General features: G+C 35.1%; 1 protein-coding gene across 1 annotated transcript in view; it reads left to right on the forward strand.

Annotated features, from left to right (window-relative positions):
- The window catches only part of LOC150086798 (uncharacterized), a 56,027-nt gene extending 48,597 nt beyond the window's left edge, over positions 1-7,430 (forward strand). The window contains exon 7 of the mRNA XM_090372271.1: positions 7,051-7,430. Coding sequence (XP_090228397.1) covers positions 7,051-7,341 — 291 coding nt within the window. The 3' untranslated portion in view covers positions 7,342-7,430. The remainder of the gene's footprint in view (positions 1-7,050) is intronic.
- The last annotated feature ends 19,786 nt before the right edge of the window (positions 7,431-27,216 follow it).

The following is a 27,216-nucleotide window of genomic DNA, read 5'->3' on the forward strand; positions in this document are numbered from 1 at the left end:
TGATAAAAATTTCCCACCAAAAGCCTTGCAGAGTCCTTCAAAGTCTTGTTTTAAGGACTCTTCAAGTCTGCTCAGGCACGATAAGAGGGATAATCCCTCCTATTGTGCCTGAGCAGAATAGCAGACGCATAAACATTCTGACCTAACAGCATTTTTTCAGAATTATCCTATATTTGTCTAACAAATCATCAGATCATGTGTGCTTAATATCATTAGTCCCACATGAATAATAATATTCTCTTTAACCCCCTTAAATCTGACAATCTGTTGGTGACATTAATTGTTGCTCCCGACAGACATACCTTGATTCTAGTCCACCTATCCTTCTTGCAAAAAATATTTCTGTTTCCCTGACAATGGAGTCTCTTAATAGAACTAAGTCCTTCTTAACCAGAACAGTTTGCACTTGATTATTCTGCTCTGCAGCCCGAATCGGGAGTGCATCATCACTTGGTAGGTTACTAGAGCCTTGAGTCACCGACGAGCTCCCAGTTACATTATTCTCGAGGGCAAGCACCTGTTTTTTCAGTGACTCAACTTCTAGCAATGTACTAATTTTTAAATTTAGATCGGTACACTCTGTACAATGGTGACAAATAAAAGAATCGCCAGGTGAGCCGTGATTATCCACTAGGTCAACCTTAAAATACATGCCACAGCTTCTACAAATGATAAAATATGATTCACCCAGAAATCGCCATCGGCTATTTCTTTATGAATCATGATACCCTCTGACAAAGTGTTCAAGGTGGCTCAATCTTGTTACGGCCATAGTTAAATTTACTAAATATCATAGAAAGTAAAAATTATATTTAGAATATTATAAAAATTTATTTTACAAAACTATTCCAAGAAAAAAAAAACATATCAAAATAAACTTAACAATATATTAAATAAGTTATTTAAATGCAGTTATCTAACCTCTGAATCCTAATCTAATCCTCTCTAATCACTATGCTCTCCCACTTTTTCCATGGGCAACAAAATTTTTAAATAAAATACATGATATGATTATTATTTATACCAAAATGTTAGAGAAAATACCAGGGGATAAGAATATCCTTGAGCTAATCATAACTTATGGATTAGAATATATCACAGGGCTTAAAGTACAAGAACCATTGGCAGGTAATGATCATTCAGTCATTAGTTGGAAGATGAAAAAAGATGTTGCAGTGGTTAAAGGTAAAGGCACAGGTTTTATTTCAGAAAGGGAGACTATGACGGTTTAAGGCACTCCATGGCATCTGTTAATTGGGTGGATTGCAGAGGGATGGCAATTACATTAGACTCATGGAATACCTTTAAAGCTATAATCATAGAAGCTATGAACACATATATCACTAAGAAGATATAACACATGGAGGACGCCAAGATGGATGAATACAGAGCTGACCATTCTAATAGAGGAGAAAATAATAGCATGGGAAAGTTATAATTAGCTTGTACAGAAAACTTTGTAAAGTGTGGCACCTTCAGTGATTGAGAGGTGCTGGATTTTAAAATTTTCCTGATTTTAGAGATGTTTACTGAGTGGTTGTGTAGATTTATAGGAACCCATTTCAATGAATATTTATAATGACTTATTATGTCCTTTCATCTGTTTTTTTTCAGAAAGGATGGGGGGAAGGAGTTCTGATCTTGGTTAAGAAGTACATACAATCTAAGGCATTAGGGCTGTTTAAGTCATACATTACCCGTACATGATTTAAACTAGATGGATAATGCAATAGTCTTAATTCTCACAGTAGAACAGGCTTGTCTTTGTAATGAGTTGGCCTAGTTTTGCACTAATTTCAAATAGTTTTAGCTATATCACAACTTTGAAAACTCTTTTGTATACTGTATGATAACTCACATTGAACAGCTTCTTTACAACTGCTTTATCTGAGTCTTGTCACTAGACACCATCTGACGAGGGACCAGTTAGCCTTGAAATGAAAAATATATGTGATGAAAAATACTGAAGCCTACAACAGCTACCAGTTGATCTATAATAGTGCCACAGATAAGGTTAGGAAGGCCAAGGCTGAGTGTGAGAAAACTCTGGCTAAGAAAGCAAAGAATGGGGGACAAGGAGTTTTTCCTGTATGCAAACACAAAGAAAAAGAACAAATCAGATTGGACCCTTGTGTACTGGGTGTGGGAGAGTCATAGATAACCCAGCTGATGAATTGAGTAGGTATTTCACATTGGTCTTTACTGACAAAAAATCCTTCACGTTGAGGAGAGGCTGTGCAAATGAAGCTAAGCTATATGAAATTATTGATATCGAAATTGCAGGTGATGGTTTATAAGAAAAACTTTTGAGCCTAAAGGCAAGTATAGCTCTTGCAGTTGATGATATACCCAGTAATTTTGAGGGAGGTGGCCAGAGAGAGTATTGAACTATTTGGATTAATTATGAGGGCATCATTGGACGAGAGAGAGATTCCTTTGGATTGGTGAAGTGCCAACATATCGCTAGTACATAAAGGTGGTTCTAAGAGTCAGACTAAGAAGTCTGACTACTACTCTAGTTTGTAGTTGATCAGACTAACTACAGACTAGTTAGTCTGACTTCAGTGGTAGGGAAAATCTTAGAGGCAGTAATTAAGAGTACAGTCCACGGACATTTAGATAGAAATGGCATTCTGAAGGACACATATGGTTTTGTTAAGGGAAAATCACATTTAATTAATCTAATAAGTTATTTTGGCACAGTTACTCATGAGCTGAATGTAGGGGAAAAATTTCAACATAGTTTATTTGGATTTTAGCAAAGCATTTAACTCAGTCCATCATGAGAGGTTCCTGTATAAGTTGGGATTACTAAAAGGATTCTAAGATGGATTGGGATGGTTGCAGGGAAGAAAGCAGAGTGATGTGATTAATGGATATTCTTCAAATTGGTGTAACGTCAGAAGTGAGATCCCCAGAGGATTGGTTCTTTGACTACTTTTGTTTCTGATTTTCATAAACAACATCGATGAAGGAATAAAGTGCATGATATCAAACTTTACAGTTGACATAAAGATTGGTGATCAGGGCCAAGCAGTGCTGCATTCAGGATGACCATTCTCAGGCTCAAGGATGGTCAGAAAAGTGGCAGCTATGTTTTTATGCAGCAAACTGCAAAGTCTTACACTTGGGAAACAGCAACCCCAAAATAACTTATGCACTTCAATTAAAAACAATAGAGGAAGAAAGTGATCTGAGAGTTATGATACGAGCAGATACGAAGTTTACTGATGAGGTAAACAGGCGGCCAGGAAGCTGATGGTGTCCTATCAAAAATATATAGAAATATATCAAAAACCATATAAAGGCAATTAAAAGACTACATTTGAAATATCATATCTAAGTTTAACATTGGCAAATGTAAAGTACTGCATATGGGAAGCAGTAACTCCAGTAACATATCAACTGTGTGATACTACGCTGACAGAGGTAGAGAGTGAAAAGGACCTGGGGGTAATTGTGCAGGCAGATATGAAGTTTTCTGAGCAGTGTAGATGGTCTGCAAGAGTAGCCCATGGTGTCTTGTCAATGATATACAGGAATTTTTCTAGAAGGGATAAGGAGGTGATTATCCCCTTGTATAAGGCAGTGGTCAGGCCACACCTTCAGTACTGTATACAGGTCTGGAGGCCTCATTTTAAGAAGGATATAGAGCTGTTGGAATGAGTACAGAGAAGGGCAACAAGATTAGTGAATGGACAAAAGGGTTGCTTAAGTTTTGCAAATTACAGTGTCTGGAGACTAGGCAACTGCAAGGTGATCTGATTGAGGTGTATAAAGCCTTGAATGGTTTGAGCATTAGCATTAGTAGAGGCATATGATGCAAGAAAGCAAGCTTATTCAGCATCAGCCAAAAAAAAAAAAAAACACCACTCCCATTTCACCCCTCCATTCGTTCGAAATACCTGTCCAGCTGAGCCTTAAATTTATTTAGGCTATCAACTTCAACAACAAGTGATGGAAGTCTGTTCCACCAACCAATTACCCACTGGCTAAAGGCAAATTTCTGCACATCTATCCTATATCTGTCTTTCCTCAATTTGAATTTATGCCCTCTCAGGTGATTATTCTGAGCAAGAGGAAGAATCCCATCGGCATTGAGCATGCTCAAACCATTCAAGGCCTTATACACCTCTATCAGATCACCTCGCTGGTGCCTAGTCCCCAAATGCTCAATGCTGATGGGATTCTTCCTCTTACTCAAAATAATCATCTGAGAGGGCATAAATTCAAATTGAGGAAAGACAATTGTAGGATAGATGTGCGGAAGTTTGCCTTTAGCCAGCGGGTGGTTGATTGCTGGAACAAACTTCCATCTGTCATTGTAGAAATTGATAGCTTAAGCAGAATCAAGGCAGAACTAGACAAACATTTGGGGTGGGTGGATGAGTGAAATGAGAAGGGGGTGTGTGTGGGTTTTTTTTTTTTTTTTTTTGGCTGATGCTATATAAGCTTGTTTTCTTGCATCATGTGCTAATGCTAAAGTATGGAGACCTCATCAGAAAAAAAAAAAGACATTGATCTTGAATGGGTTCAAAGATGGCAACTCACACGATGAAATTGGCAAAAGGGTGACCATAACAAGGAAAGACTGATTATGTTGACTGCAGAGCTTGGCAACCAGGCACCTTACAGGCAACTTAACTGAGGTTTATAAGGCTCTGAGAGGGTTTAGTAAAATGAATGAATGATGGTGCAATTTCACTATTATAAAGAATTCCACAACTAGAGGCCATTAAATCAAATTACAAGGGAAGAAGTTTAGCCTAGATTGTAGGAAGCTTTCTGTTATCCAGCAAGTCATTTATTACTGGAACTATTTACCTCTGCAGATAGTTGATTGATAGTTTGAAGAAATGCAAATGTCAACTGGATAATAACCTACAGTATGCAAGAAGAAAAGTGTATAATTTGTATTTTCTTTTTTTATCTTTTTTTTTTTTTTTTTTTTGGATGGTACAGCAAAAGCCTATGTCCTCCTTGCACTGTGTGGCTAATACTAATATCCTCTGCCTTTAATCATTTTCTAAAATAAAAATATTTTTCTAATTTTTGGCCGAATTATTAGATTTTTCTGTGCCAAGAAACTGATACTAGTGTCTACAAAGATTGATGCTCTACTTCCATCTCATCTCTCTAGCAAAAATTATTTCAATAATCTCTTCTCGCCAGATTCTTCAGATTCTCTTTTCAGTTCTTCCATATTTTTTATGGAAGACGAGGTGTCTCACAGTATTTCTCCCAGAAATACTGTTTGCATTCTCAGACTTAGTTTTATATAATTCTGCCAGTAGTTTTTGATGTGGTTTACCTTCAGTTGTATCTTCTTGAACTCTTTAGTGACATTTGTGGTGCCATTTTGTATTTAATTCATTTGTTCTTTACTTCCCAATTGGCCTTCATTCATCGTGGAAAAGAACAGTTTTTCAACATCTATCTGTGTTTGGGAAAGGGAGGGTACCTAGTTTTTTCTCCTTTTTCAACCTCAATTCCTTCTCCCCATAATGTTACTATAATCACTTATGCTTAGGTACTACACTTAGGGTGGTATTAAATGAAAAAGACTTGGGAGTAACAAGCTGCCAGAGGAAGTCATGGAGTATTGTCAATAATATACAGGAATTTTTCTAGTAGGGAAAAGGGGGTCTTTGTATAAGGCAGTGGTCAGGCCATGCCTTGAGTACTGCATACAGGTCTGAAGGCCTCATTTTAGGAAGGATGTAGAGTTGCTTGAGTTAGTACAGGGAATGGCAACAAGATTGGTGAGGGGAACAAAGGGGTCCCTCTTACCAAAAAAGCTTAATTTTTGCAAATTGCAGCATCTGGAGACTAGGCTCCTGCAGGTGATCTGATTGAGGTGTATAAGCCCTGAATGGGTTGAGCAGACTCAATTCTGATGGAATTCTTCCACTTGCTCAGATTGTGAACCTGAGGAGGCATAAATTCAAATTAAGGAAAGACAGTTGTAGAATGGGTGTGCAGAAATTTGCCTGTAGCCAGCAGGTAGTTGATTGCTGGAACAAACTTCCATCTATTGTGGAAGTTGATAGCTTAAATAAATTCAAGGAGGAACTGGACAAACTTTTAGAGGAAATGGATGTGTGAAATGGTTTTTTTTTTTTTTTTTTTTTTTTTGGCTAATGCGACATAAGCTTTCTTTCTTGCATCACATGCCTCTACTACATAAAAAATATAAGAAATTTTGAATAAAAAACTATAAGCATTCTTCCATATCAGAACAAGCTTGTAGAAACAGTTTTCTCATTAATCATTCCCTTTCCCTTCACCTGGTTTTTCCTGATTTTAGTAGGCTTAGTGTCTAGCCTCTTAGTACACTTTATAGCTATTCTAATAGACAGCATGAAAACTATTGAAGATTTATAATCAGTAACCTTATTACTATAATCTAGCAATAAATATTAACATTTGCCATTAGAGAATGAATTAGTATTAGTGTTAGCCATATAGTCTGAGGAAACCACAGACTTGCTGCACCGGCCAAAAAAAAAGTAGATAAGAAAATACAAATTATGCATTTCAACCACATCAACTATCTGTGAAGGCAAGTTGTTCCAGCAATCAACATCTCGCTGGTTAATTATTCACCATAGAGAACCAATCCTTTAGCATGTAGCATCTACTGCATTTAGAGAATAAATACAATAAAATTGTATCTCTATTCTAACCATTAGATAGTTTCACTGAGGAGAAACTGTCTAGGTTCAGGGTAGAGCTATAATTCACAGAAGATAATTGAAGCCTATTATCTGTATTATTTGTATATCTGAATTTGTATTATCTGAAAAATATTTTCAGTTAAATCTTTTTTTTTTTTTTTTTTTTTTATATTTAAAAAAAATAAAAATTAACTTTACAGTGATCATGAAATATCATTTGAGGGGAATAGTTATATGATTATCTTCACAAGGATGATTAATTCTAAGAGTCAGATTATTATATTCTTAACATATAACAAAAGCCACCTAAGTTATAAAGTTTCATTTTTAAAAATTAAAAAGATATCAATTATGGCTGCAATTTGTATTTCAGGATTGTAGTCCTCCAGCATATCAGGATGCAGTACGAAAAAAACGACTACAGCCTGTATTCCGGAGTATATCTGCTGATGAGGTACTTTGCCATTCCTTAGAAAGGAATCTTCATCCTCAACCTTTACAACACTCTCACTTACCTATTACAGAAAATGTACTTAGCCCTCAGATGCCTTCAGTGTCTAATATGAATACTGCTGCTACTTCTGTGGTTCCAAAACTGCTTGTATCTCAGAAATGTACAGAAAATGTGTCATATGACAATCCAGTTTATGAACATGATAAGTGATATTTACACAAATATTTCCATTGGATTTGCCATAATTGCTAAGCAATGAATAGAACTTATGTTTTTTGGTTTTTTTTAGTGTGTATGTAACTGTGGAGTGTGCACTTAGCTCTGTAAATATTAATATTCACATCAGTTTCAAAATATTGTGGTATACATCAAGGATACTGATGTGTAATCTGTGTAACTAACATTTCCAGTTCATACTATGTGTGATATTTAAATATTTTTACAAGCTTCAAATCAGGTTCTTATTTATGTCCATGTACTTGATGTGAAGTAATCTGTCAGCTGTTTTTGGCTGCTTTGAAGTTTTTAAAGACATTAATTGGTGCACTTAAAAAAAAAAAAAAAAAAATTATAGTGCACAGTTTATATGCAATGCCAGTTTATATATTTATGTCATATATATCTGTATAGTTATGTGTTTATGGGCTGACTAGCATTTTGTGCTGGCTGAAAATCCTGACATAGCTCATGGTTAAAATCTGTTCTCTCTGTCTCTCACCACCTGAGATCAGCTAACTAGATCTCAGATTATTCTTCTAGCCTCAAACAAAATTTGAGTCCAGACTCTCTCCAAATTAGTAACAAGTGAATTCACTGAGCTATCATAAAAGGCTTATTTCTTATGAGAGTTGAAAATCTACATTAAATTTTTACCCAGAAGATACTTACTACGTTTAATTAGGACACACAATTGTCAGTGTATTTAAGCCTCACTTTGTCATATTTCTAGAAATTTGCCTTTGACAGTATTAAATGCAGGTTATTCATTGGAGGTCTGTCCAACCAGCTTCTGGATTGCTAGTGCCTCTATGAGGCATGGAGAATTGAACAGACCAGAATTTAAGTTTCAAATATTCTATAAAAAGAGGTAAATATTAAATATCTGAAGCTTAACTTCCTTTTAACTCCATATTATTTCAAGTAGGCAAACAACAAAAATCAGTTATTTTCATGTGGCTGGCAGATATGAACACATGAAACTATATAACTAATTTTTTGAAAAATCAATTATTTTTATGAAAGTACTTCTAAACATGATATAAGAGTTTAAAGGCAATCCTCCATATGCCGTAAACATGTAGGAAGATATGAAAGAAGGAACAATACTCTGTAAGTTGTTGCTCAATTCTTGTCACATCTCCTTTGAAGTATGGCAAAATAGCACAAAACTATATACAGATAAGTAAACTAAACTGAAATAAAGTAAAACAGACAATGGGGAGATAGAGATTATATCATATGCCAAGGCCAAAGTAAGAAGGCCTTCAACAGTGGATTTTGGGGTTTTTAGGCTAGGTAGAACTGCATGGGATATATACCTTCAGTGAGCAGTTTGACATGGTGATAGCAGTAAACAAAGCGGTAAGAGGAAGATTCTGATTGATCCCTATTTCTGTTGGACATCTATGGGAAATATAGAATCCCGGTGATTTCTGTACCCAGGAGTTTTCTGTATCCTTTCTCTCTCTAGCCTTGAGAGCTAGAGCGAGAAAGATGTGTTTTTCTGATTGGTGTAAAGAACATATTGAGATCTTTGCAGGATGGCAGGTAATTGGATGTTGATGGACAGAGCCAGGTTTGGTTGACTGGCTGCTAGCTGCCTGGAAAGTTTGTATTGCATTCTTGGGACCTCCTAGTGTCTGTAGACATAACCCTGGATGAGGGAAAAGGCCTGTGAATTACCTGGTCTGAAGTGTCTCCTAAAAGGACAGCATCTGAGGTTGGGGAAAGGGAAAATCCATGGGGGGATGAATCAGATGATTCATCCCCCCTGGGTTTCATTGGATGGTCCAGGCTTCCAGAAACAATTGTGTGACCTAGAAAATACCTTAAAAACCGGGTCACCCCAAGGTGTTCAGCATTTACTATACTTGTTATCCACCCAGGAAACCAAGTCATCCACTCCTGGGAGGGGGGGGGAGAAATCTGAAAAGGCTTGCATTTGTCTGCAAAACATACCCTTATAATAATAATAAAATTCTTTACTGATAGAAATGTAGGACACGATTCCCACTACAGGCAACCAGAGGAATCTAACAATTAAGTGGACACATTACATTCAGTACATAAAAACTATGTGGGTTCACAAATTCATAAAATACACAGAAAGTGCTAATAGATTACATACAGCTTACATTGCATTATATAGTTATTATACAGAGCTTATATTGCATTATATAGTTATTATACTGAGCTTATATTGCATTATAGTTATTATACAGAGTTTATATTGAATTATATAGATTTTACAGTTATTATATACAATCTGCAACACATTAAGACAGTCTGATCTGGACACTCTCACTGAAATTATTCCGCTGACAATTGCAGGAATGCTGACTGCACTTCACTTCACTATGGATTTGTGCTTTTCTTCTCTGTAGGCAGAATCTCTGGACCACACATCCAAATCAATGTTTGCGGAGTTCAGCGCACCGATGATGCTGTTCGGAAAGTGCCGCTTGAAGGTCGAGAGCTTCTGCAGGTTAGAACAGAGCACTGGATGGTTTCTGAGGGCTCTGCCAGGGATTTCCCAGCCTACGATTTCCCAGATATTAACAAAGTCGAGAGCAGCGGAGCACAGATTAAGCGCCATTGTGAGCTTCCTCGCATATGCCAGGTGCTCGGCCGGGGTGTATCTTAGATTTATGCAGAGCTGTGATTTTGATGTTGTAGGTGAGCCCAATTGTTGGCCCACTTTAGGACCCAGAATTCCAGACCCCCAGAGTATCTTCAGACTGGACATAGGAGCAGCCAACCAAACTTCAATGCCATAACTGATGACAGAACTAAAATAGTAGAGGAGAAATTTTCTGACTGTTTCCTTGTTGTGCACTCTATAGAGATCAAGTTTCATACCCTAGAAAGCCCCTAATGCTCTTGAACGCGGTTGCTGGATTTTTTCCTTATACGTTAGGTTTTCGTTGATTACTACTCCTAGGAATTTTACAGAATGAGTGGCGAAGAGAACATGCCCCACAATGGAAGGGTGCAGGATTGAGGTCTGCTTGTGCTCTAGAAGGTCTGCTTGTGCTTTAAAATAAACCCTGAAAAATCCAAAATATATTTGGATTTTTCAGGGTTTATTTTAAACCCAAAATAGGTAGCATATTCACAGAAAGAGGACAGATATTTGTTCAGGCTGACAGTCTTCTAATTCCTCTGCCTGGTCTGGTGAGGTGTTAGCCGGGCTTGAGAGGTAACATACAATATCGTTGGTGTGGGCCATAAATGCAGGTATCTCATTCATTGCCGACCGGGCTAGCCGGGTGGGTAAAATGCCTGCCTGGCAACCCAAAGGTCACGGGTTCGAATCCCACCTTGGGCTTGGATCAAAGTAGAAAATGCAAAAACCTTGGGAGGTGCAATATGGCCACAGAAGCCGATGTCCAAACAACAAAAAAAAAATCTCATTCATTAGCGGAATGAATATCGCTGAAAAAAAGCAGTGCCAACAACGATCCACCTTGGGGTATACCGACTTCCACCTGTTTTGTGAGTTATTCCCTTGCTGGAAGGTAAGGCACCTCTTGGTCAGCAGATTCCTGAGGAGCTTCAAGACATTACCCGTGAAACCGTAGTAGTTCTCCAGGAGGCACATAAGTGGCTTAACATGCACTGAGTCAAAGGCCGCTTTCAGATCCAGAAAAACAGCATGCATAACATAGCCTTGCTCCAAGGCTTGAAGGGTTTTTAAATTCAGGGCCTGTATGCATGTTATCGGCGATCTTTGTGAGAGTGTGTAATGTGTATGCTGAGGTCTCTGAGAAAGGATTTGATTGGCAACCACTTTAAACATGCATTTCTCTAGGCATTTGTATGAATTTTTGGGAATGTAGAGCAGCATGGCATTTCACAGCAACTGTGAGAGCAATACATTTCACCTCAGTAGTCCTAATGTCTCGGTCTTCACCCCAGGAAATGTCTCTCAGACCTAGTACCCTTTCTTCCCCACATCAGTTTTCATTCCCCACTATCTTATGAAAATCACAGTGTACTTCTAAACAAAACAGACAGGCCAGAACCAGTCATCAAAATACTGCTTTCGCTTGAGGCTAGGCTGGAGTCACAGGCTGTACAACTCTATGTACCTCTCAGAAATAGAAATTGCTAAGGATTTACAGCTCCTACAATGCAAGTAGTAATAGTAGTAGTAGTGGCATGTGATGCAAGAAAGCACATGTATGAGCTTATACAGCATCAGCCAAAAAAAAAAAAAAAATCACACCATTCCCTCCAAATGCCTGTCCAGTTCCTTAAATTTATTCAACCTATCAACTTCCACAACGACAGATGGAAGTTTGTTCCAGTAATTAACCACCCGCTGGCTAAAGGCAAATTTCTGCACATCTATTCTACATCTGTCTTTTCTTAATTTGAATTTATGCCCCCTTAGGTTCGTAATCTGAACAAGTGGAAGAATCCCATCAGAATTCAGCGTGCTCAACCCATTCAAGGCCTTATATACCTCAATCAGATCACCGCGCAGGTGCCTAGTCTCCAGCCACTGCAATTTGCAGAACTTAAGCCTCTCTTGGTAAGAGGATCCCTTCATTCCCCTCACCAATCTTGTTGCCCTTCTCTGTACACGCTCAAGTAAATCTACATCCTTCCTAAAATGAGGCCTCCAGACCCGTACGCAGTACTCAAGGCGTGGCCTGACCATTGCCTTATACAGAGGGATAATCACCTCCTTTTCCCTGCTAGCAAAATTCCTATATATCATTGATAAAACCCCATGACCTGCCCTGGCTGCCTGTCTACATTGCTCAGAGAACTTCATATCTGACTGCACAATTACTCCCAGGTCTTTTTCATTTTCTACCACCTTAAGTGTAGTACCATACAGTTGGTACGTTTCTCTGGGGTTACTTCTACCCATATGCAGTACTTTGCATTTGTCAAGGTTAAACTTCAGTTGCCATTTCTTAGCCCATCTGCCCAAATTATTTAGATCCTGTTGCAGTAGCACACTGCCATTACTGTCATTAACAACCCTGCCAACCTTTGTATCATCTGCAAACTTCGACATTAAGCCTGATATACCTTCATCAATGTAATTGATAAATATACAAAACAACAGTGGACCTAACACCGAACCCTGTGGGACTCCACTAATAACATTAGTCCAAGAAGAGCAGCACCCATTGATTACCACCCTCTATCTTCTCCCACTTAACCATCCTTTTATCCATTGTAGCAACTTACCCTTAATACCATTCTGCTCCAATTTGTACAATAGTCTTCCATGCGCAACAGTGTCAAAAGCTTTCCTGAAATCCAAATATATGATATCAAAATTATTTTTTGCATCCAGTTCCTTTGTAACCACATCATAATATCCTATCAAATTTGTCAGACAAGACTTTCCCTTAACAAACCCATGCTGTGTCTGAATTATTGCTGCAGTCTTGTCTAGATGATCCTGCAATGCATCTTTAACCAGCGACTCCATTATTTTACCCGGAACAGAAGTTAAACTAACTGCTCTGTAATTACTCGTGTCACCCTTCGATCCCCCTTTGTGAATTGGGGATACATTTGCACATCTCCAGTCCATGGGAACCTCCCCTGAGTCCAAGGATGCTCCAATAAGAATCTTACTCCTCCTACTCCTGGATCAAGGTCACTCATTGGAAGTATACATCCTATGTCGTCCTCCTTAGACTAAAAATCCTAAAATCCACTGTTAAAAACTAACATATGGTAATCTCTCCCCCACTTCCCATTGGATTCATGCTACAAAAAGTCCACATATACAATCCACAAGTTTTTTTTTTTTACAGATCGAACTTTCTCCAGATCACAGTTTAATGCATATAATTGTCTGTTGTGTCTTTTGCACTTTTGTGGAGTAAGGAGACTAGTCCTTTTCCACTCTGGAGAAGGAAGGAATCCCAGGATTTAATGACAATCTCATTAACATACCCAATGGGATGATGCGCTCATGTGCAGCCTTTTCTGGCATAACAGATGTATACTATCTGGTCTTACCTTGCTCAGCTTCCATAGATTTTTTCAACAGACTCCTCTGAGATCATTATATCACTTAATTTATAGTAGTCTGATTTGTCACTGTTCCTCCTAATTTTAATGGTCTTTCAACTCATCTGCCACTTCTGCTGAATTTTCTTCACTTTTACCAAGTAAGGACCTATCAAATTCACTCTCTTCTTTTTTTTGTATTTATGTATGAAAAGGTATTTAGCTTTTTCCATCTTAGCCAATGTGTGGTTTTCTTATGCAAATGCTTATAATACTCATATCAATCAGTATCTCACAGTAGTCTGTAATTATCCCATGCTTTTTCTCAGTTAAACCTTTAGCCTCTCATCATCCACATTGGTATCTTTCTTTTGCAGAACTTCTCCAGAACAAATATATTTTGTACCCTTCAAGGTAAATTCTTTGACTTCCCATAATGAGCTCATATTGTATCACATAGTTGACTAGGCGCCTCAGTAGCCAGGTGGGAAGGAGCAGCAGTGCGTAGCACACGTTTCTTGGTTAGACCTGGGTTCGAGCCCGTCACCACCAAGTACGGAGGATGCGGAAAGGTCAGGGAATGACCACCGCATATCCCGGAGCAATATGGCCGTAGTTGCTAATGCTCCTAAAAAACAAAACAAACAAACATAGTTGACTCTCCAGCTGATGAAACCCAAGAAGTACTTCAGGCCACTGTAGTGTCCTTTCTTGAAGAGATCTCTTGGATCTTTCATAAGAACAAAGTTGAGGATATTAGAATCCCTTGTACTTTCTCTGACATGTTAGAATAAATAACGATTATCTACTGTAGTTAGCTCAAAAATCTCTTTCCATGTGGTAAATTGCTGTTCTACAATTTTTGCTCTGTAAAATTTGGCTGAAGTTGCCCGTAATGATGTAGTCACATTTGGCTGCCCATTCAGGTTTCCCAAAGAGATTTTTGTCATGCTCCTCATACCTGTAGCATACTTTTAAGAAGGTAATAAGTAGATGACAACAAATAGTAAAGGAGTTTTGCAGTATCACTTTTGTAAAATAATACTGCAGAATTTATTTACTATCCCATACAACACAAAGTTTCAGTGATTTCTCTTCAGAAATTAAGTTACAAAAATTTACTTAATTATTACTCTCTTCTGAATTAAGCTCTCTCCATAAATCTCAGCAAGAATATGTGCATGAGCATTAAACTATTTAATGATTTAACCCTTTCAGCATTGAGTTTGATGAACACTAGTGGCTTAGGCAGTGAGTTTTCCACTAGCTGCTGGCTCTGTGAATGGCTACATTTTTTTCATATTTTTATATTTTATAAAAATTAAAACTTGGTACATAGAAATGTTAATTTGTTCTTAATTTACATGATTGCACTAGAGTGACATTACTGTCAAAAATCAAATCCAAATTTTTAAAAAAAATTGTAAAAGATAGAATTTGTGATCTCCTCCAGATGTCAAGAGTTCAAGATAATTCATTAGAAACTTAAGTGAGCCTGTGACAGACACACACATGACAATCTCATAAACCAACCAACATTTGAAAAGTAAATAAAAAAAGTTTTTTTTTTTGTTTTTTTTTATATGTTGAAAAAAAAAATAACTGGCTGTGAAGGTAATTTTTTTACACATTTAGCCAATAAAATTAATGATTTGATTTCATTCTAAATAATTACACCATGTAATTATTTTGTGGTAAATAATAATCTTATTTCCATTAATAATTATATTAATATTTGAAGATTCAATGCACGAGGCATAATATGATATGGGTTAAAATTAACTATATAATATCGGTGTAGATACACCATAGTTAACCCATATATGGGTAAACTGTGGTGTATCTACACCGAGATTATATAATTAATGGAACACATCAATTTCCATAATGATTTGTGATTATACAATTGAAATAAAACATAACTTAGATGATTGATAATACTAAGTACTTTTTATCTGTCTCTTTCATGACAGATATCCTAATTTCTACTGATTTTATTTAATAGCTTTAATTACATTTTACAGGTCTAAATTAATGCTGATCATTTTGGTGGTTTCCTAGTTGAATATCTGAAATTATATCTTTCATAAATATTGCAACTCTTTCCTATCACTTCTGTTGGTCATAGTTGTGGCTACAATACTAAACTTTATAACTGAGAACTAATAACATTCTTTATTGCAAATAAACTTATTTCTATAAAAAGATTATAGTCAAAAGATTTTTCCAGGAAAAGTGATTTTATCATTAGCACCCAGTTCCTCCTAACATTTTGTACAGGGAGATATGCATGAAATGTGACATCGGAATGTTTTACAGTTTGTGAAGTCTTATGCTCAGATTCCTGGAAAATATTTTTAGGCTAACACATGTCCAGTGTATGCTCTTTTTTTATACAGTTTCTTTAAGACAATATTTTTTTTTTTTTTTTTTGATTTGGTAGTTGTTGGCGCATCGGCTTCTATGGCCATATTGCACCTCCCAAGGTTTTTGCAGTACTTTGATCCAAGCCCGAGGCGGGAATCGAACCCGCGACTTTTGGGTTGCCGGGCAGGTACTTTACCCACTCGGCTAGCCCGGTCGGCACAATATTTTTAGTTATTTAATGACATGTCATTGGTAATCTCCTGCCCCAGCTTAGCAGTCATGGCTATCAGGTCTGTCATATTTTCTGGATTTTTACAGGAACAATTTCTCCTTGTCAAACCCCACAAAACAGTGAAGATGTGATGTAACTTCATAGTCAAAGAAAATGTTACTATAAATAGTGTAAAAAATTTATAATTGAGTCAACAAATTCTGTCATTAAATATTTATGAACTGTCATCAATCCAAGGTAGGAGGGTAAGCACATCATTTGATTTTGAATATACCAGAATTTTATAGTAGTTGGCTTGTGTAATAATTTTAGGTTTAACAAGTTTTAAACTTATTTTGAACATTTGAAATAAATCAGCAAAACATGATTTCATTTGTCACTGGGAGTTTAAAGCCAAAAATTTACTGGGTTTTATATTAGATACAATATAAAATTAATTAGAATGCATTTTATATCCTTATCTTTTAATGGAAAATTTATTTCAAAATGAGATTGCCAATTACAGAGAACTTAAATATTGCATTCTTTAATGAAAATCCTAAACCACATATCTTCAATGTCATTTGTCAGGATACTTTTTACATGAACCTATGTAAGTTTATTAGATAGTATGTTCCTTTGGGATCCTTGTGAGGTACCCAAGCTTATTTTCTTCTCTCAAGAATCAGGGTGTTTAACACACCCTTGCTTCTTATAATAAATTTATATCTAGATTCAGATATCTGGACTTGCAATCAAACGTACTAGAATACTATGAAAAATTTGTTTCTGGTAAACGGTGTTCTGTGTGCCATGTATATTTATTTCATATTATGTGTCTCAAGAAACGTTTTTTATTTCTGAACCCCATTAGAAATTTCTCTGATAGGATCCATTTTGTTTTAGGTTGATATATTTAATTTTGATGAAACAAGGAATTTGTGTGTGTGTAAATTACATGATCCTTTGTTAAACGGTCACAGTTACATTGGCTGCCGTAAAAAGAGTTAATGAAGTTGCACTCTCCACTTGCCATTAGACACATAATGGCAAGTGGAGTATAAAAAGAAAAGTTTAACTGCATTCAAGGATTTTGATGGCTTCTTCCCGTTCTCTAAATTATTAAATTTCCATTTCTTGTGTGGCATCTGACACATGCCACTTTTTAAAATTATTTTTTTAAATTTGTAAATTAAATCAAATCTGTACCTTTGCTCCCCAATATTCTCTAACTGGTTATACAGTATTTTCTGTTTTCATTTTTATATATTGTGAATTACAATGTTTAATACTTCAGTCAACCACACAGATAGAGGACTTCACAAAATACAGAGAATACGAGAAGCAGCACCACATTTAGCTTCTAGGCAATTCCCATGTGGCATCTGTGAGATGCCGGTAACGGGTATCTAACCTTGTCATAGAGGTTTGATTTTGCCAACTAAATGTGAACAGCTAACAGAAATATATGCATTCATGTTATGTCTACTAAACACCACATGACTGGGTTTCAATTGGCATGTGGGATGGTGACCATGGAAATTCTAAAAAAAAAACTATTATTGGTTTCTCTTTTTTTTTTTATTTGAATTTTTTTATTGGGTTTAGCAAATCATAATAGATCACCAACATCAATTGAGTAAAAAAGCTAAAAATTAATTTTTTATAATTAAAAGAAAAAAGGAATATTGTAGAAATGCCACACGAGTGTCTGTTAAATTAAGGATGCAAATAAAAGAAGGTTAAGGAAGATGGTAAAATGATCCATTCATTCATTTATTCTGGTTTTATATTTATGTATTGTTTACTCTTTTTGATACTTATAATACTTTTATCAAAAATCACATAATGTGAAAACTTTGGATACAAATATTTTCCAGTGGCTCAGTTAACTTCTGTTACCCATAGAAGTAGCTATGTTTAAATCCAAAAGCAAATTTTTGAAATTATGCCTTGTACAAAATTTAAAAACTTTTACATGTAAAAATTTTATATTTAAATTAGAAAAAAAATCTCAATCCATAAGATTACTGTCCAATAACTTTTTAATACCAGTTACGTGAAACCTATTTTTTCACTCATTTTATAAAATAAGAAACTTGCAACTGAATGCAAGGTATATTTTTTCATGTAAAAGAAAACTGTAATTTGTAAATAAAGTTTTTATTTTCTTAAATATGCTGATTATCTTCATTGCAGTTGTTTTTATCATATAACTTTAGGTTGTTATGTAACCATTAAAATTTAATTTGTATCTTAACTTGATTTGTGACACAAAAGTTTACTTTTGTGTCTCATATTCAAGTATATTTTAATATACTTGAATCTTTTAATAGCTTTCATAGTGGACAAAACTTTCAATATTATTAGGACAGCCTTCCTCCTTTAGCATAGGGCAGTAGAAGGAAGCCATTGCTACCATTTGAAATAACTTTTTGTGGAAACAGTTAAACTAAAACTGTTATTTGCTACATTTTGAAGAGTACAACTTGATATCATTCTGAAATGAGGAAAACATAAGGCTAGTAGAATTAACATATCCAGTGGAAAACTGAGGGCCTCAATAACCCAATGTCATATGGGATTAATAAGTATTCTAAAAATGGTTTAAAAATCACAGTAAACAAATCATGAAAGTATCCATTTTGCTTTAGGTTGACATATTTCATTTTGATGAATCAAGGAATCTGTGTGTGTGTGTAAATTAAATGATCCATTGTTAACTGGTCACAGTTATGTTGATTGCCATAAAAACAGTCAGTGAAGTTGCAAATTGCACTTGCCATTAGGAGACTGTCTAGGGCAGTGTTTCTCAACCTTTTTTTGCTTTGGCAAACACTTGCTAAATTATCCAGTTTCCACAGCACAGCATTCAAATTTTCATTAATACATAACAAATATACTTATAATTCCTTATTTAACAATAAAACAGACTTTTTTTTGTTTTTAAAATAAAAGCAAAAACTTTTCAGTGATCCAATTCTCATGACAACAGGTCAATTTTCTTGGTAAAAACAATAACGGTTAAATTCCTTATTTAGCAATAGAAATCACAATAAAAATATCTAATAGTGCTTGTTTATTAATGTCAAATTAGTACAAATACATATGAACCAAGTCATTTCAAGGGTGTACAATGAAATCTTACAATTCACTATTTAACAAAATTAGCATAAAGAAATAAAAAAAAATTCTTGTGAATAACAACTGAAAAATTAATGTGAAATTTGGGCCTGCTCAACCTTGTAATTTGGGGGGGGGGGGGAAATTTGATAGTGCAACTGCCAGTTTTTTTGTTTTTTTTTTTTTTTTTCAGTATTTCTTTTTTATTTCAGTGCTGAAAATGCTCTCACAAAGGTAGAATATGGAAAAGGCATTATTACCATCATAGCTTGTACATTATTATGCTAGCAAATATTTTTAAATTTCACATTTTACAACAAAATTGCTTTCAGACCTTCTCAGAACACAAATTTCCATTAAATTAGACAACCAATCAGTATTTGGAATTTCAGCCAATTGCATAATTTTCATCCCTTCCAAAATTTAAGATTTTGCACATTTTTCATTTTAAACAATTCAGCTTAAACAGTTGCAACTAGGCATCGCTTATTATTGATAACAAGACTTAACAGCCATATACTATTAAACATATTTAAAAAAGAATAATCATGTTCGTGCGAGCTTAAAAATTTGGATATAAAGCCGGTGAATCCATATAATGGGCTTTAATAAATAAATGTTTGTTATTTTGTTGAGTAATTATTTCATATTTGTAACCACTAAGGTATGTACCATTTTTTCTGAAATAAGCATTTTAAAGACAGTTAAAAAACAACTTTTTTGTTCAATTAATTTATTTATAATAAACTATTTAAAATTAAACATATCATAGTTTTAGTAAATTTAATTTTTGCCACCTTTTAGATGTCTGATGAAAGAAAAAAATTATTGGGACTGCATATCGAAAAAGTAAATGTTAAAACAACTAGTTCAATTACAAAATGTTTGAACCAGCACACTTTCGAGTACACATAATACAAGGCCTAGAGAAAAATTGTCAAAACTCTCAAATATCAGTAATGAAAAAAAGGACAAGTCAACATTCTGTATCTTCAAAAGATTTTTCTTTGGAAACACCATCACAAAATGTGGTGGTTCAGTCACCTACAGCTAAAGATATAAGTGAAGAGTGAAAATACTTCAGAATAGTAAACATTGTGAAATTTTTCATGATCCAAACTTTTGGCCTAAAATATTAATGGATAAAATCAGGATGTTAAGTTGAAATTGAAAATTTTAATTTTCCTGTGGAAAATAAAAAAACATTTTCTACACCATATTTTCATAAAACATTTGCTATGAATTATTTCATAGTAAAGTCAAAAAATTCTGTACAGCCACTCCCCGACTTATGTAAGGGTTGTGCCCCGTGGAATTTTGCATAAGTTGGAATTTCCCTAAATGCTTACGCAGCACTCGCAATTATATGCGTTGAATTTGAAGCAAAAAAATGTTCAACGAACATGTAAATGGCATTCCTAGGGTATGTGGTGCCCGGATGCCAACTGCAGTTTTGTGCCTAGGTGCTATTTGAAATTTGGCACCCACCCCCTTTAAAATTTTCTTAAATGTGAATGTAAGTTTCAAGTTTTCAGGAGTCCCTTCAATGTTGGCGCCCAGGTACAGTGCACCCCTGGATGGCCTGCCTCTGCATGTAAATAAAATTTATTAAATTTTTTTATCTCATGTAGGAAAATTAAAGTTAGGAAATTACAAAAATTTTATTTTAATATTGTGGAAACCAGCACAATGCTTGAACCTATTAAACCACCTGTTGCTTGTCACAAACTTGGCTTGGGGTTCACTGTACTTATCCTTAATATCCTCATAAATACTTGCTTTTGCTTGAATGGCCATTAGACTCAGGGGCACTCGCTTCTGAATCTGATTTTCCAGCTTCGATATAGCACCTGAACGCTGTTTTGTCATCTCTTTTGATCTTAAATGCATTGATCCTTTAACATGTTCATTTATACGTGCACTGTCCCTTAAAATAGTATTCACTGTTGAAGCATCAAGACCTAATTCTGTGTAATAGATGACAAACTTTGGCCTGCTTTGTACTTAATCATCTTGATGTCTTTGAAAATTTATGAAGATTTAATTTATGTTTTTATATGATTGACGATTTCACCATAATAACGTAAAAACTAACAGAATTCCAGTTATCAGTATTACAGAAAATGCAATAAGATTGAGTTTACTACCAGTTTATAATAGATTGCACTAACAGAAAGGCCCAATAAACTGGAAAGTGCAAATTGTTTTTATTGTTTTATGGTCGTGACCTCCAGAAATGTGCTTTATGAAAATATCACAGAGGCGTTCAAAATTGATTCCTGTAACGGAACATATCCTGAGCTGGATATCATCATTCTTCTCTTTATTGGAGATTCCTTCCTCTCTCTCTCTCTCTCTCTCTCTCTCTCTCTCTCTCTCTGTCTCTCAGGGTAACTTGGAATTTTTTTTTTTTTTTTTTTTTTTGGCTTGTGCAGCATAAGCCTCAAGTTTCCTTGCACTATATGGCTAATAATAATAATGATGAAAGTCGGCCTGGCTATGCGAAATTTCAACTTCCGAGGTCTTGGAAGGAATTACCAAAAAAATAATGATGATAATAATAACATAACAATGTGTTATTGTGTTCACATTATGATATTTTCACAGTACCTCCATTTATACCTACAGTATGCAAGATACGTTTCCATATATATATATATATATATTTTTTTTTTTTTTTTTTTTTCCCCCAATTTGAACTGGCTTGGCAAAAACTTACATAAAGTCGAATTTATATAAGTCGGAGAGTGCCTATATACCATTTTTGAAAAATTTTTATTAATAATATTAATGCTTTTAATGATGTTAAAGATTACAATGACTGGAAACATCAAAACATATAGAAAGCCATAAAAAAGGAAGCATGGTGACTAAGGTGGGAGCATGGTGCCCAGGGTTTTGATTTTTTTTTTTAGAATGCCTCCTGCCTTCTTTTTCTTTAATTTGAAATTTTTGGTTAAGGGGAGACATATGCCCCTTCTGTCCACCCCTGAATATGTCCCTGATTGTATCAGTCACTTATTGTAGATTTGCAAGTTAGGTGTATAGAGTTATCATTCATTGGGGGAATTTAGTTGAAGTAAACATCACAAGACTGAATCTTCTTATTGCTTAATGTTTTTCAGTCTTTTTCAATAATGTTATCTTTTCTAGTATAACACAATGGCAAGTATTGTTATAGTTGAAGTAAATGAATCACACTTTACCAGACTGAGTCTTATAATTACTTAATTTTTTTCTGTTTTTTTATTTTATCTTTCCTAGAATAACACAACAGTGAACATATAAGGGAATGAACCATTTCTTCCCCCCATGATATTGAATTGGAAACTGTGGTTCGTTTTTTTTTTTTTTTAATTATTATTATTATTTTATAATTTTACGTTTACATGCATAATACGACGGTTTTCCCTCACACGCCCTTGTATTAAATCAGAAACTGTGATTCACTAAAGTATTTTCTCAATCTATGTATAAGTGAATAGGCCTAGATTTGCAAGAATGACGTCAAGTGTATTGATATACCCCGTAAAAAGCAAATATGCCACTAAAAGAATTACATATGCAATACAATATTTGTCAGAGAAAAATTTAGTGTTGAGAGGTCTTAATGATAAATTTTACTAAGACAGAAACAGAAATTTTTTAAAACCGATAGAAACAATTGCTGAAATGGATAATATCGTGGCTGAACATCAGTAGCGTAGCTACCCTTTTTCGGGCCCGGAGGCAAAGAACATGTTTGGGCCCCCTACTTAATTAGCACTTGAGAGGCCCCAGGCGCAATTCAATTTTGAGGCCTCCCTCTAAATATTTTCGGTACCACTACAATGTGCATTCTACGCACACGTTTTTACTATAGCACGCGCTCTAGATTTGGTGTTGCGGTTTTAATCATTTTGGTTGCACAATTCTTTCATACATATTTTAACTAATGTTTAAATGAAAAAATGTTCGCATAGATATTTCATATAATATGTAGGGATATATAAGAGTTTACTAACTTTTCATATTAAATTATAGTTTTATTCAGTAACGGTAATAATGATGAGTGTAAAAATTAAAAATTAAACAATTTTATTTTATTTATTTATTTTTTTTTTTTTTTTGAGACCTGAGATTTGAGGCCCCCTCTATTTAAGAGGCTCCAGGCGCACGCCTGTGCGGAAATCTGCCACTGTCTACACCGTTTCTTTTCCTCTTCCACTCCTACTATTACTTTCCCTCTACCTTTTTGCTTTTCTAAGTCTAATAGGGACAAGTGGATAGCCGAGTTATTATCCCACACATATACCAAATAGCCCTGAGACGGTGCCGTCTGGGTGGTGGTACCTATCTGAGAATAAGTAACATTAGTCTTCTCCTTAGGTGAAGCGCTACTTATTCGAAGTAGTGCAATGTCATGGCAACTCGTTGTGAAGGTAATCACAATATGAGATATAACTTAAAACGATGCTGCCCTATAAATATTCTGTTTACTCAGAAATGGCTGTGTATTAATGATGCTATTTCACTTAATATATACATAGTCTAAATTTGCTGGCAGCTTAAGGCTTTAGCCCTAAATGCATCTTAATGAAAATTGCAAAAAGAGGAGACAGCCAAAGTCGCCATGCCCGGAGGCAATTGCCTTGCCTGCCTACGTGGTAGCTAGGCGTTTGCTGAACATGTAAACCATATTCAGAATAACGATAATAATACTGTATGCCAAATTACTTAGGCGATAAAATACAGATCAAAATTATTTCTGTAATTTGTGAAAAAATAAAGAATACAATTATAAATACATTAAAATCAAGAAAATATTACTCAATTATATTAGACTGTACTCTCGATTTAAGTCACAAAGAACAAGTAACTATAGTTTTCCGATTTGTATATTTAAAAAACAATACAAAAAAATTAAATTAGAGAACATCTTTTGGGGTTTTATTCAATTTCGGATACAACAGAAGGATTTAAAAACTTTTTTCCTAAAAGTTTTAAATTATAAAAATATTAGCAATCGTGATACGCGTGGTCAGAGCTATGATGACGGCCATTATGAAGAGGGAAACACAATGGCTTTAAAAACAAATTGAAAACTTTATGAACATTATTCAAGAAATATGTTTTCTTTTCGGCTTCAACATACGATTGGCAAATTTAAAAAAAAGAGTTACATTGACCCACAGAGTAGTCTTAGCTCTGTGTATTGACCGTAAATACTATAAAAAAGTATTACGATATAATTTGGATGTGATCTATGATGTATTACATATTTAAATTAATGGTACAAATAATAATTAAAATAAAATTATACAAGTTTGTGTTCCAGTGATTTGGTATAATATTTTAATAAAAATTAATGTAAGTAAATACAAAAACCTGATACTGTATAGTCATACCATCAATAATGGAAATGTTAATAAAGCAAGTTAATTACTTAAAAGAGTGTAAGACAGACAACAGTTAGATGAAGCTAAAAAAAATTGCTGAAGAAATAGATTGTGAAACATTTCCAGCTGTTGATGTAGTTAGACCACATAAAAAACAAAGAATGTTGTATGAAAATTTGGATCACGGTATTGATTTGCTAGAAAGGCAAAATAGTTTTATTTCACTCTTTTGAATACAGCAATATTCAAAATAGAACGGTTGACTCCTGAGCATGCATATTAAAACTTTTTAATTTTTAAATAACATTTATTCATTAAACAATGAGTAGAAAACAAAAATGAAAATTATATGGATTTACTAATTAAATAATCAGATATTACACATGAAGAATCTGATATACGAAAATGCTTTTGATTTGTGTGACAAAATTGAAGATTAATTAACCACTCATACCACGTGAAATAGTTTAATTACCACATAATATAGTTTATTAAGCTTATAGCTGAAACCACTGTATACATTCAAAGCGACGTTTCGGCATCTTACCGATACCTACTGACTCCTACTTGTCGTTGCTACCAGAATGCACATCAGGTCAATCTTTTTATGTTTAATATATACTGCAATGTATACTAGCAACTACAGTGGTGGGGAAAAAAAAACTGCATCACTTGTGAATTTTGCAAATAATGTGTTTTTCGCTGAATTGTGGGTTGCAGAAATGTTCGAAATGCATTTTTTGTTAGATGGGATATATATATATATATATAATTATGCATTTTACCCTTTGGTAAAATGCCTAATTAATGGAAATATGAGAAATCATGCAAATGGCAATCATGACAACGAAACATACATTTTATTGCATTTACGTGTACAAACTGAAATGACAAGTTAACGTAATAGTATTATGTACTGTAAATCAGCAAATAAGTTCTCAGTATTTTGTTGTTCCTCCTCGAACTGCAATTACAACCTTGCAACGATCTGGCATAGAGTTAATCAACTTCTGGATATACGGTTGACCAATTTCGTGGTAACACACCCTTACAATGCTTTCCTGCGGCTGAATCTTACTTGTTGGCTTCTTCTGAGCAATTTTAGACGATATTAGGTACCAGCAATTTTTCACTAGGAATCAAATCTCGACTGTTGCCAGGCCAGTCCAACACTTTAATGCCAGCAGTTTTTTTTAGCTATGACTGCACCTTAAAGGAGAAAAACAAGGGAAACATTGGTGCAAGTATGTTTTAGCCTTGTGAGACAAGAAGACAAACTCATCATTAAATCTAAATAGCATAAAACTTACCACTTTTTCTGTGTGGCAAAGTGCTGAGTCCTGTTGAAAAATGCAGTTTTGGATGTCTGTGGGTGATCCTAATAACGGGTTTCGGGCACTTCTCCAAGATAGCAGTGTAGGTTTCTGCATTCACCATTCCGTTAATAAACTTAATTCGCCCCATCCCTTTGTTTGTTATGCATTCGCAGACCATCTGACCTGCGGGCTGGGAACTTTACAGTCGATGGTATGCCTCCGATTTTCGTCTTCTGACATATAGCTTCCCATCCGAGCCATGCAGGTTGAATTTCGATTCGTCAGAAAAGACGGTGTCCCATTGCTCTTTTGACCATGAAACATGCGTTTTACCCCAAGCAACTCGCTTCTTCCTCATTTGTTGGGTCAACAAAGGCTTCTTCTTGGACTGATAGACATGCAGACCACATTACGAAAGCCATCTTTGGATAGTTTGTGCACTTGTTTGAACACCAGAAACTATCTCAAAGTCCAGTTTTAGATCAGAAGCACTAGCATGGCGATTACGAAGGCATAGCAGTTTCAAATATCGATCTTGAGAAGGCTTAGCACTCTCTTACGTCCAGATCCAGGTCTTCTCTTCACATCACCGGTTTCACGCTTTAATTTCAGCACTGGGGATACTGTTGACTGGTGGCAGCCTATTTTATCAATGAAAGCCCTTCCTGCTACAAAGCAACAGCTAAACTTTTTTTTCTTTGTATCAACTGAACATATGGAGGCGTGTATATATCCTTTCAATGTCGTATTTATAGAAATGGCTGATGCAATACCTTGCAATTACTGTTTGATGCAATAGAAGCGTTATCTGAAGCAATACCTTTGCTTTGCGACAAAACAAAATGACTGTAATCAAACGATATCTTATACGTTTCACTACAAATGTTACTTTTTTTTAAAGGTGGTGCAGTTTTTTTTTTTTTTTTTTTTGTCCACCACTGTATTTTCTATTCCAACTTGAAAGCTGTGTCAATTTATATTTGATAATCACCCAAAATTATGCCTCCTACAAGAGAGACATATACATGATCTCCCACACTTTGCATTATTTTCAATGATATCACATATATCTTTGAAAGTTATTTCACTGTACACTTCCAAAATCATTTTTAATTTCTGAGGAGAGTTTCTTTAACAATGAAAATTTTTTATTAGAATATTCTAAGAGTGAAATTACTATACCGTCAGCGAAATGTGCCAATGCATCTGTCGCAGGGGAGAGGTTTCATCTAGTAACAAAAAAAAAAAAAAATACATTCATTGCCTTAGTTGGTGTGGCAGTAATGAACACAAAAAAATAACCTAATCAGTGGAGACTAGTCCGCTCTCTCCCCTCCTCTTTAAATGACAAGAGGAATTTTGTGGGCCTTTTCACATGTAATTAGTGAGCCCCAAGTAACATGGGGCTCACTAATTTTTAGTCCAGCAGACCAGGCAGATCGACCACAAAACACACACAATGTTCTAAGTCGCTGCTGTACCAAAA

Source organism: Mastigoproctus giganteus, chromosome 4, assembly GCF_048544385.1.
Source record: "Mastigoproctus giganteus isolate SK-2022 chromosome 4, ASM4854438v1, whole genome shotgun sequence".
Classification (NCBI taxonomy): Eukaryota; Metazoa; Arthropoda; class Arachnida; order Uropygi; family Thelyphonidae; genus Mastigoproctus; species Mastigoproctus giganteus.